We start from the raw sequence: 12,897 nt of genomic DNA on the forward strand, positions 1-12,897 counted from the left end.
CTGAGGCATTAATGGCCGTCGTACATCACAGTGCTTGTGTCTCCCGTCGAGGTTGGGACAAGTGCAGCCCGACACAAGTTAATGATCAGAGTTGGCAAAGGAAATGAAGATGTATGAGTTTTGAGTGTGTATCTCCAGCCCTGAAGTAGAAAGAAATGCATCTGGCTGAAAAACATCCCCCCCATGTCTACATCTGATCCCTCAGAACCTGTTTGTCTGTTTATCCTGAATGATCAATAAACTCCCTGTCCATCTGTAAGGTAGGAGATCATTTCCCCTCCTCAGCTCCCCTCGTCTTAATGTCAGACACAGGAAATCAAGAGCTAAGTGCTGTAATCTGCAGACAGCTTGGTAAATACTTTAAAAAGTCCAATCAATCAGGTTGAAAATAATGTTAGATAATCAAGTATCATCAAGCATCAAAAAGGCTCTTCGATTTTTGTTTATCATCCAAACTAGGACTTTGGAAATGTATTTATTATCGATTAATATGTCGATTATTTTCTCAGTCATTTGTCACATTTGAGACTGGACACAGCAAATAATCAGAATTTTTGATTGAAAAGTGACACGTGAAAAAAATATAATACATATACAATATACAATAAATCTGATCTGGATGTGTTATTGCAATTCAATATATTCATCACACCAGGGAAGTTGTTTTCAACTTATTTATTTTCTTGAGGGAATGTTGTATCCTTCATTAAATATGTATTTACATTATTTACAGTTAAAACATATTTTACATGGCTTGGTTGCATGCACATTGTCATATATATAAAAAAAAACTGTACACACATTTACACTCTTAAGAGGGAGTAGTCTGTGCAATAAAAGGCACAAATGACCTTTGACCCTGCATTTATGTCCCATGAGTACATATTTCAGACAGTGTCGCATACTGTATTACCATATTTGAGCTCAATATGATAACACACACACACACCTGGAGGAAAAACTACTTGAGCAGCTGCAGAGAAGACGTGTGTTGGTGTGTGACAGCGATTCACCGGCGAGCAGCAGAGCAGTTAAGTGCCCCCTTGATCAGCAGCCCTCGTGATTGGGTCTAAATGCGATCTCATCCACTCAGCAGCCTGAGGCAATGTTGAAAGTCTTTTCAGCCACAATGATAAAGTGAGCAGGGACGTCGTCTGACTGGGAACAGAACACCACAATCTGTAGGACAATCTACAATCCTCCGGATAAATCTGTTACAGATTCGGGATTTGAAGTGAATGATTATCAATGTCCTACATGTACACATTCTGTTTCTTTAAGGCAGAAAAGCCTGTTGGCTGAGGCACGAGGCTTAAGCTGAGACGCTGACTACTAAGGTTTTATTTCCTAGTAGTCTTAAGATGGTCGGGCTGGGCTGGGCTGGGTTGGGAAGTGGTAAAGGTGGTAATCACATAGTTTGACTGGCAGCTTTACTCTCCAATCTGTTCTGTGGTATTGACGAATATTGACGAACAGACAGACTGATTAAAACTACTGTACACTGAATTTTAAGGTTCTTTTTTGCCTGTGAAAATTGGTGCAGTCTATGTTTTGTTTGCAGCTAACTGACCATTCACTGATGCCTGCCACCCCCCCCCCCCAAAATAACGATTGTCCAATCATAGCTTAGCGAATGCAATTAGGCACGGCAGGCCTGTGAAGCTTTGGATTTCTCCACATGCTCAAACGATGTGCACGGGGCTCTAATATGATCGAAATAGATCAATTATTCATCTTTTACAAAACCAAACACACTTGAGCTAAAGTGTCAGGAACAGCTAAATCACTTTGTTTATCTGAGCTGCAAATGTAGACACACAATAAATATTGTGAATTTCAAGGTAAATTTCCCACGGCTATCATTGAAGAACAGAGAAAATGACAAAGCAACAAACACTAAGGGTGGCAGGTTTCAGTTCATTTAGTGGCCCCAGGTGAGATCCATGGGATGGCTTTCATGCACTGTTTCACACTGGGCCTTTTATTTTTTTTAAACAAGGTTAGACCTTTTCAATAAAAAAAAAATCATAGTGGCATCAAGATTGAGAGCAATCAGCTGTTCAAGTGATTTTTAGCTTTGGTCAAATTCAATCCAGATGCTGATAGGAGCCACAGAAACCTACAATAGATTTTTTTTCCCCCTGTCATACTTGGCTACAGAAAACTGCCACCAGCTGGCTGTTCCCATTTGGGATCGGAGAGGAGTATTGATCAAACAATACCCACTACATGCTCAATCCCTTTCTGAAATGATATTTAATCAGGTATGATCTTTCCCCAGTTGCCTGATGCAGGGGAAATAAATTAAGGTTAGATCTCATCATCCTGTGTCTCTGATTACATCGTTCATAGAATAATAAAACCTGTTTGTTGTCAGTAATATCAAGAAAAATGCCTGAATGCCAGCAGACAGCCAGGGAAATAAGGATGGAGTTCTCTCCTGAGCTTCCACAAAGGTTTTGCATGCTGCTTGGTCAAAGTGAAAATTCTCATTGTCATGTAACATTTACTATAAAAAAAGGGAATTTTAAAGGCAGGGACAAACTGGGAACTGTCTACATCTCGACTGTTATCTTACATAGCCTATTGTATCAGCACAAACATTAATATCACTGATTTCTAAACCTACTGTAGATCTAAACAGATGTGTTCTTTTCAGTACAATTTCAGTGGTTTCATCCTTGTTTGGGACTCATGAATTCAGTCCTTGTAAACTAAGTCTAAAAGGCTTAATACATATCGAAGTATTCACAGCAATGTTCATTACCCAAAGTGCTTGCAAATTCTCACTTGCAGAGATCACACTGAGGCCAGCTGATGAGAAAGAAGTCAGTTAACCTCAACTGCATCCGCTCTGTAATATTAAAAAACACCTATTTACACTTAATCGAGTCATGAAGTGGTGCTGACATCGGCTGAAATCAAAGCCTCAGAGCTTGGGGTAACTTTGGGTGGGGCTGATCCAAGGCCGGATAATAACAGGGCTTCCCCTTAGGCTGTAATAAATCTTCCAAGGAAGCAGCTTTTGTGAAACACTCTACATTCTTGTAACACATTTTATGCATAATACATCCGAGTGTCAACGCCTCAGAATACCAACAAACGGCCTGATCCTTCTGAGATTTTGACAGTGAACCCACTCTGGTGTTAAACATTAAGACTGACAATACAAGGAGGAATGTATTGCCCACTGAACTGCTATGTTTTGAGGTGTCCAATCAACCGATGAGCACCACTAACATCATGCATCCTTCAGCAAATATACAAGCATGGGGCACATAAGAGAGTGCCTAAAGCTACAGCACTACAAGATTTTCTCTAGCAATAAGTAAGAGTCTGGATGAGAGGAAAAAAAAGAGAGATAAAGGCTGCGTTAGCATTGTTATCACGTGAAACACACCACCAAGTTGGTGCGTAGGGTCTAATTGGCACAGATAAATACAGAGTGTAAAGTGAAGGGCCCAGTGAAGTCTGACTTGAGGTCCAAGTATACAACCCATTATGTTATGCAGGTTAATTTCCCTACTGACCACATTTTGTACCACTCAGTCCAGGCAAACTACTATACAGATAACATATTATACATATTTTATAGACAAGTAGTAATGGTCTAAAATCATTGCACATCTTCTCAGAGTTGCAAGACTTTAAGCTTTGGCCAGATTGGGAAGATAGTAATTTAAAATGTGTACATTTTGTACAGAAAAGCACAGCACATATATAATAAGTAAAGGGAATCAAATGCAAAAGCAAAACATGAAAATGAGTATTTTACAAAAAAGAGGTGGTACACCACTGATAGTACCATTTTTCTCAAAGTAAAAAATGTCTCAAACAAGGCATTTGGTCGATTCTAAGAGCTACCTACTTCACAGGGTCAAGTAATGATGAAGGTATGACTAATCTTATCCTTCAACCTTTACCTGAGTTTCTAAGCGTAGCAAAATATTAAAACCAAGAACACTTGAGCAAATCACCCCCATCCGCACATTTGCATTCATATCCCCACCTCCCCAATACAAAACCAAAACCCACATCATTGCTTTTGGAAAGTGTAAGCAGCTTCAAACTCATGTTGGATACATTAAACATCAGCAGTGCATACTCACTTATTGGAGGAGAATTTGCAGTGTATTGTAAGTATCAACTTCAGCACCCACAGTATGACTGATGTTTTATGATCCAAGCTGTGTTTAATTAAACACTACACATGTTTCTGGGTCTGTTATAAGGAAAAGTGCACCAAAGTGTTCTTTTTGTCTACAGAGGGAGTGAGATTTCACAGCTGAACAAAACTTAACTGTGATATTGTGATACTAACAGACATGAGGTGGGTTTTTACACAATGGTAAGACATCTGTATGACAAGAGGCTTATAAAATGCTGTTTGTTATGTTGGAGTGATACAGAAAAAGCCCAAGTTCACACACTGAATGTGATGTGAATTCATATTCAGAAGCATCAGACAAAACAAAAAGATAACTGAACTGACTTTGAAGACCTGCGTTCTTACTGTTGCCTGTAGGTGAGTGTATGTACAGTTGGGTCTAAAAGTCTGTATGTATGTGCATATGTGTGCGTCAGTGGAGTGCTGCAGTGCTGAATTCATTTCATTAAAAAGACACAAAATCAACACAGTGAGGGATGCCAAGAACCATCAGGCAAGACGGATAACCGCAACATCCCGTGAAATATTGTGTTTGTGTGTGTCCACAGTTTGTGCATATGCCCACACACATAATCTGCCACATAAACAGATTTGTACATCAGTGCACGGGTACAGGAAGTTTCTTCCTGTCTTTAAATGTAGCAGCAAATAGTGGGTGGAAGAAAACTGGGATTTTAATAAGAAATCCCTCTCAGTTATGACCTACTTTCACCCAAGTAATCTTGCCTGAAAAGCAGCCGGTAGAGCTGCAAGACCTCTAATTAAATTGGCTTTCTGGAGAAGTTCAGTAGCTGGGAAGGAAGTGGTCTCTTCAGTAAGGCTGGTCAGTCTGACACTGTCACTAATCCGCAACCAGGGGTAAACTGGTGGAGCTCCGTTTACCATTTGCGTAGAGGATAAATGGCAGGTGTGGGCCATATAATATAGGTTCGTTAAGATAATGATCTGGTGCTTTAGCCTCAATGGAGTACCAAACTCACAAATGTCTGAGCTGTGCGTACTGTTGTCATCTACTGTTGGTGTCATGTGCATCTGCAGTGGTGTCTCTTTTCTGTTATATCGCTGGGGTTAGCACTTTGCAGAGCAGATAATACAGATCCTGTGGTCAGATCCTCCGGGGGCCCATGCTACCTTTACTTGTGCTACTGGACATGTGCTTTGCTGTTTGCAAGGTCAGCAGCTAGACAGGCTGATAGCCAGAGGGCCACAGAGGACACATCCACACAGAGATGAAGGGCCAGGCATTAAATGAAGACTTCCAAATGTCAAGCACCAGGTGTTTGTGCATGGAGACCCGTAAAAATGTTCCCTCACGCCAAAGTCCAAAACAACTGAGGTAGGGAAAATAATAAATTAATAAAAATCATAATAAAACAAAACACTACTTGTTGAATACAGTTCAGTTTCAGTGATATACTGTATAAAGTGATGGTGTTTTGTGTCATTTTCCAGTGATGTCTAACCCAAGATCAGCAACAGTCTACTGATCATCCCAACACACACACCATCCAGTGTGTTCAGAATCAGAGCAACCACAACACTAATGAGCACAAACAGTCTTGAATGAAGAACAGAAGTTCCGTTTGTTAGGTAGCGTCGCTCTGTGATTTATATTTGGACCGTGTCTCCACTTTCAGACAATAGATACATGAATACACGCGTCTCTGAGCAAATTCATCTCTCACTGTTCCACAAGGTTTCTGAAACCTCGCTGATAGAACAGAAGGACACTTTTTTTTCTTTTCTTTTTTATACCAGGCCGTGGTAGGTTTCACGTCAGCAGAAGTGTTGCTCTGCCTGGTGTATCCATGGCCGGGAAGATGTGGTTTATCTCGTCCATGTAGCATCACACCTGAATGGCACTTTCAGATTGGCAGTAAAAAAAAATCTCAGCGGAAAAAAGTCCTTTTGCATTTGAAAAAAATATTCCACCTCAGCTTTATCACTTTGCATTGTGACAAAAAAAAAAAAAAAAACCACATTGATTGCCTTGGAAACGGTGATTTCAGTGTTGCATACCATTACTGAAAGTGAGCAGGTCCCAGATCAGTGGCTGAAGTTACAGCAAGGTGGTTTACAGAGGAACCACAGCCATTTTCAATTGTCACCTCTTCCTCCATACCTTGGACAGCCAGATCTTCACTGTCTTGTCACTAGAGAGGGGGGGAGGGAGAGGGAGAGAGAGAGATATGGGTGGGGGTGTGTGGGCGGAGGGCAAAGGAAAGCAAGGAGAACACAACAACACAACAAAGGGAGAAAATAAGAGAACATCAATCAGGCAGTCTTCCCTTTCAAAACAACCCATTGTGCATCAGACGCGACACAAAGACAATGACTTCAAAGTACACTTCACACACACAAATGTACACACACACACACATGCCCACACACACTACAATAAAGACCCTTCTCCACAGTGTCAGGAAAAGAAAAAAAAAAAAAACCTCTCCAACCTTTTAGAAAATTGCAGTATGATTCGCAATTCTGCAACAGGTAAATCTAATCAACCTGCCCACAAGTCTTCTCCCTACTGACCAGGAAATTTAATTTTCACTTTCTTGCAGATTCCAACAGAGCTTAGTCATAACACCATGGACTGATCAGTTAGGCACTACATCACTTTTTTCATTAACACTAGCTTAAGAAGTTAGCTTTGCACTTTGGTGGGTGTTAGAAGATGTTAAATGTCAATTGAATGGATTTTGTCTGAAAATAATGCTGAAGGTGTTTTAAAAAAAAAAAAAATAGCTTGACATTTTGAAAATTATGCTTATTGGCTTTCTTGCCCAGAGTTAGATGAGAGAATTGTTACCACTCTTATGTCTGTGGGATAAATATGAAGCTACAGACAGCAGGCAGCTAGCTTAGCATAAAGACAGAAAACAGAGTGACCAAAGGTAACAGGAAAAAAACAGCACCACCTCACTAATTAAGTTCTTATTTCCTTTTAATCAATACCTACAAAATATTGGTGTAAAAACAATGAGTTGCAGTTTTATGCACAAGATAGCTGTTTCCTCTTGTTTCCTTGCTTAAAGCTAAGCTAACTGCCCACTGGCTGTAGCCTTATATTGAACGGACAAATGTGAAAGTGGTATGGATTTTTCTCATCTAACTCTGAGCAAGAAAGAAAATAAACCATGTTATTTTAAGTAGAGCAATAGGAGCAGCAGACAAATTAGATCTGTACACACACAAGTTATTCTGAGCAGAACTAGGAGTCATTTGTTCAGTCAATGAGAAGCTGTTTGTCTAAGCGGAGGCAGTTGTCTGCAAATTAATCCGTAACTGTGATGAAAGTAGAAGAATAGAAGTCATAAAAAAAGAAAACCAGAAAAGAATGATAGAAGAATTGGAGTAAAAATGAAAAAGAGGACAGAAACAGAACAGGGGCAAACAGAAAAGCATAGGTACTACCCAGGTAAAGAAATACAAAAGAAAGGGAAAAGAAAAGAAGGTGGAAATTTGTTTAAGAGAGTACCAGAGGAGGGGAGGTTTGGTGAGCGGAGAAGAGGCAATCACGGGAGGCTGGTGGCCCGGCCCTTGATGGCCAGGACCCGACGAGGAAGACACGGGGTCAAGCCTGGCACATAGCTCCACAACTTCACCCTGCAGTCACTGGGGTCGACATAGGAAGGGGGAGGGGGAGTAGGAGGATGGAGGGTGAAGAGCAGGAGGAGGACGACGAAGGCAGTTTAAGAGACCAAACGTGAGGAAATATTTATCCACAGAAAAGGTGATAGAAGCACAGGAAAACAGCAAGTGATGATTAAGATGAAAGAAAAGAGAGAAAAAAGAGAGTGGGAAGAAGAGAGGACAGAAGGAAGAGGGCGTAGAAAGATAATCAACTTCAGTGAAAGCCCGCTTGTTAATTGAGAAGAGAGAAAAATGGACAAGGACAGACTAAAGAGACGGCAGTGTGTCCCACTCAGACAGACACAAACAAACAGACACAAGCATTAACTCAGCTCAGTCTGATGCAGCTAGGAGCTCAGCGAAAGACACAGAATTGAAGGAAAACACAATGACCCTCTCTGAGTTACACAAGGCTGACACACACCTGCAGATTAATGCATGAGATGAAGCAAGCGTGAATCATAATATAGAATTTTATATGTGGTAAACACCAGACTCTCTGTACCGGTTTGTTTTGGGTTCTCAACCTCAAAATCCTACCAGTCACCCTTCTGATGAGGCTGACTCTATATTTGTGTTATTGTCAGCAAATTGTACAAAACCCATTATGAATGTCCGTCTCTCGGTACTTTCCAACACCTATTCAGCCTCGAGATATGAGTCGTTAAAAATCAATCATAAATTCTGTTTTGTTTTTTAAGTAACTTAGAAAACATTATTCAAACAGGAGTAAATTGTGCATTTCTGGGGGACTATTTTCAGCAGCGTATTAATACGCATTTAGTGTTCTAGACAGTTCTTGGGTTTGACTTAAAATAAACTATGGTGCCATGTCCATTGTAATGGTAGAAAATGTCATCCAGTGCCAAGCCGTGGTTTACTGATGTGTTTTTAGTATTCTCTGGACAACAGTGGAGCTCTATAGCACAGGGGAATAAACTACCACATGAGGGTTTGGCTACACAGGCAGTACTTATTAGTAGGATTGATTAATTTTTGGTCTTATTTTTAAATGCTTGTGTGAGCCTCGTCTTAAAGTTGGTAGTACTTCAAACGCCTCATACTAGCATAACACTAATTTGTTGTAATTAATAATTAAGGTGTCTTTTACTTGCAAAATAGGTAATAATCTTCCAAAGAGCTGCGTCTTTTCCCCATTAATCCCTCCATTACATCAATGGTGGGATAACGTAAATTTGATGGACACTTCTACATCACAGTATTGTGAAAGGACACATTTTTAGATTAATGGTGGTGGAATAATGCAATAGTGGAACTTTTCTTATTTTTATTTTTTACCTGGACGCGGTGAAGATCTGTCTTGAGTTGGTACATATGGCGTTAATGGGGCTGTCATGACCCCTGACCTCTCCTATGGGGGTGAAATTATCTACGTTCCACACCTTCAGCATGCCGCCCCGACAGGCGCTCAGCAGCATGGGTCGGCCCGGGACGTACGCCAGAGCACACACCCAGTCCTTGTGGGCGTTAGGGATTTGCTGTGGAGTGAAGGCACGGAGACATCAAGAGTCAGAGAGAGAAACACACTACATGTTTTGTTCTTACATAAAATAATAATCCACTGGTTTTAGTGCACTTGTGTATGTGCGAGTCCTCCGGGTTATTGTGTTATTAAAATAGGAGCAGAAAAACAGAAATGTTCAGTGTTTCTTTTTTTTAATGGATATAAATTATCAACAGTAAAACAGCACATTTCTTCAAGGCAACTGATACATGTAAGTGCAGGTATGGCTAGAGACTCACTAATACTCAGCACTTCAGCACTGCAATTAACCTAGTTTGTGTGTGTGTGTGTTTGTGTGTCTGTGAGTGTTTTACAGAGAATTCAAACATAATTCATGAACTGAGAGTGGTATAATCTGTCTTATGTTTACTAAGATAATCACACTGACATGAGCCTCTATTACAAAAGCAGCAGGAGAAAAATAACAAATGAGAGCTGCAGGTGTCAGAAGTGATACAATTGTCTTCATTTTAAATTACAGAGCAACTACAGTGTACACGCTGTAAGTATGAGAGTTGATTCAAGAATAGTATTATATTACATATTTAATCTCCAAATGATGTGTGGGTACACATAAATGTTATGTAACAGCTTATTTTATTTTACCATCATAAAAAAATCTGCAGATATCCAATCACCGCTGGACCTCTTAAACTCAAACAGCACCATTTTCTGTTATTTTTTTTAGGGGTTTAATTGCACATGTTGCTCATCTTTAACTCACTTTAGAACCACACCTCTGCAGAGGGCAACAAACTGTAACACACTGACAAAAACATCTTACAGATAGCTTCTAAACACACATCATGCTTTTTATTTTTTCATTTTTCTGTACCATTTCTTCACTGAATGAAAAAGAAAATGAAGAACAACGTGAATGTCTGCGATGAAGCACCACTGCAGAGGCGAGATGTTAAACATAACCAGCCAAAATACTATCAGTGTCTTAAAATACACAGCAAACATCCAAAAAGCTATTTGGATTCATCAAACTTCTATTATGCATACACTTTGGGTTTTGCTGTTTTTGTTTTGGTTCTTACTGCATATTAATTAAGCTCTGAACACAGGAACACATGCACATGTAGATCATTTTATTACAGTCATCTACTTTTTCCTGTTGTGTTTTATTTGCTTCTGTCATTAACTGTTATTGCCTTGCAAAATGTTGCATTTTGAGATTGGCTTTTAATCAACACCGCAAATACAGTTCCTTTCCATTAGGTATCACACATACTAATGTGTTATCTGTACATGTTTTCAACACTGTAGTCATTTTGTCTGATCACTTTCTGTAGTTTGTAGAAGCAGACAGTTATAGAATATGTATCTTTATTATTTTAGACATATTTGCTTCCAAACAAAGGATCTACAACCTTATGTAAAAGCATAAGTTTTTCCTCTCTAGCTTCTATCCATCCATCCATTAGGCTACACTGCTTATCCTAATGGGGTAGTGAGTGGGTGGGAGCCAAACCCAGCTGACAATGGGTGAGGGTGGGGTACACCTCGCAAGTCTATCACAGGGGGTGACATATAGAGACAAACAACTACTCAAGCTCACATTCACACCTATGGGCATTTTAGAATAACCAATTAACCTAATGTACATGTTTTTGGATTGTTGGAGGAAGCCGATGTTCCCAGAGAGAACCCACGCAGGCAGAGGGAGAACACGCAAATGCCACACAGACAGGCCCCAGGCCTGGGTTTGAACCTAGAACTTTGTTGCGGTGAGGCTAAAAAGTGCACCAACGTGCCACCCCCCCTCTTTAGTTTTCTGACCCAAAAGCTTTCTGGACAATTCAGGGCAATTTCTTCTTGAAACAAAGCTCCAAGTCCTTTTCTGTGTAGTGATTCTTACTGTACAAAAGTCCAAGCAAAGTGCGATTTAAATAATGTGAGTGACATTGTAGAAAAGCCTATAATTTACTCTGTGCCATATAATCTAGTGCAGGTATCACATTGCTTTGTATCAACAAAGGTGTGTATTTAAAAGACAGCATGACTCAGTAATTCATAATGCAACATAAAAACAACTATTTGAAATGACACGTTGTCCTGCTTGTACCATCCATTTAGAAACAGAGAAGGTAAACTGTTGGCACACATGGACAGAGACAATGTTTAATTACACTGCGGACAGCGGAAAGAATGACCCTGTGGATTCATCTCATTCACGACACAATGTTTCTATCAATTTTGTCCATTTGTTATTATGGACATTCGATCTCAACAGGTCTCTTAGATACTGGTTCTGGCACATCAGTGATCATGTTCAATATTGTTAATTTATGTGTAGGATTAGATGCAGTTAATTACCTTTTCTAAGCTTTCAAAAGAATAAAACATTATCTGCATTTCCATAATGTGACTGTTAGCCTCGTAAGGTAACAGACCCGGGAACTGAACAACATCATCCCTGATGATTGTCTTCAAATTTCATTTCAATGCTCATTAAAAAGGTAGATTCACTCAATTTACATTGACATACAGTGATCTAGTCTTGTGCCATGTGACCACTATCCTTTTGCCCAGTGAAGATGAATGATTTCACTGTCAACTCACTATTTGTTTGTGTATTAAATATATTATGTACATACTATAGAGTCTATCTTGAGATTCCTCCATGTTTGCAACCTGATTACTGAGGTCAGCAGACATCTGTCATTTAAAGGTGGAATCTATTGTCCAGAGAATGAGCAAAGAAGAAAACTAGGGACCATCCTGCAATGGGATCACACCAGCCACAACGTCCATCAACATGTTGACGTTCTGACCCAGTGCTCATGGGTGGGACCACGTCCATCTTCAATTTCTGCCTTCATTTTGATCTCAACTGTACACCAGCATCTTGCACAGTTGTAAAGTTATCAAGCTCGCAAGAATCTGTCCACATATGACATATAAACTCCTGCCAGTGTACTCAAAACTGCCTCAGTGGTAGCTCCTGCAATAGCAGGTGTCTCCAGGACTACATTTTGCCATGATGACTCACACACAGACTCACAAGTTGAAAACAACAGCAGCCACACACTGTCGCGGCGGGTAAAAACAGGGGAAGGACTGGGAGAGGCAGTTCAAAGAGAGATACCCATCTGCTGCTGGCTGAGAGTGGAATAGGAGCTGTGGATGAGGAATAGCAATTGGAAAAATAAAGAGAAAGTTTTCACATATATTACAACTACCTCACTAGCTGTAACAACTTTACACCAGTGGGTAAAAAACGTGTTAATGCCCTGCTAACACTACACTGACAGAAACACAGCACTGCCGCAACAGTTGCATAAGCACGCCGACTAACCAGTAAAACACGCACATAAACTTTTGGAAGGTACATGAAAATATTTATCAAGCAACTGGGAATCACTAAACTACAGTGTTGTTGGGACTCAGTCATTCAATAGACCAAATGTTTCTTTGCTCCACTGGACAAAGGAATTCACACCCCACAGTTCCTCACGGTTCACACCTGGGGATGACCCTTCCCCCCCACGGACCCCACTGGCCAGCCAGTGTGGGCCAGCGTGTGACATGTGACCCCCAAGGGTGTCACCAAACAAAACCA

The 12,897-nt window shown here is 40.3% G+C and overlaps 1 protein-coding gene across 2 annotated transcripts in view; it reads right to left on the reverse strand.

Annotated features, from left to right (window-relative positions):
• Positions 1-660: 660 nt before the first annotated feature.
• Positions 661-12,897, reverse strand: part of kif21b (kinesin family member 21B) — a 62,487-nt gene continuing 50,250 nt past the window's right edge. The window contains exons 32-33 of one of the 2 annotated variants that reach the window (XM_087178576.1): positions 9,104-9,303; positions 661-6,321 (exon numbers count right to left, since the gene is read on the reverse strand). In XM_087178576.1, coding sequence (XP_087034702.1) covers positions 6,273-6,321; positions 9,104-9,303 — 249 coding nt within the window. In that variant the 3' untranslated portion in view covers positions 661-6,272. The other variant, XM_023423652.2, reaches the window with a different exon arrangement.

This window comes from Seriola lalandi, unplaced genomic scaffold, assembly GCF_002814215.2.
Source record: "Seriola lalandi dorsalis isolate HSWRI2012SDOR001 ecotype SW California unplaced genomic scaffold, Sedor1 jcf7180002054692, whole genome shotgun sequence".
Classification (NCBI taxonomy): Eukaryota; Metazoa; Chordata; class Actinopteri; order Carangiformes; family Carangidae; genus Seriola; species Seriola lalandi.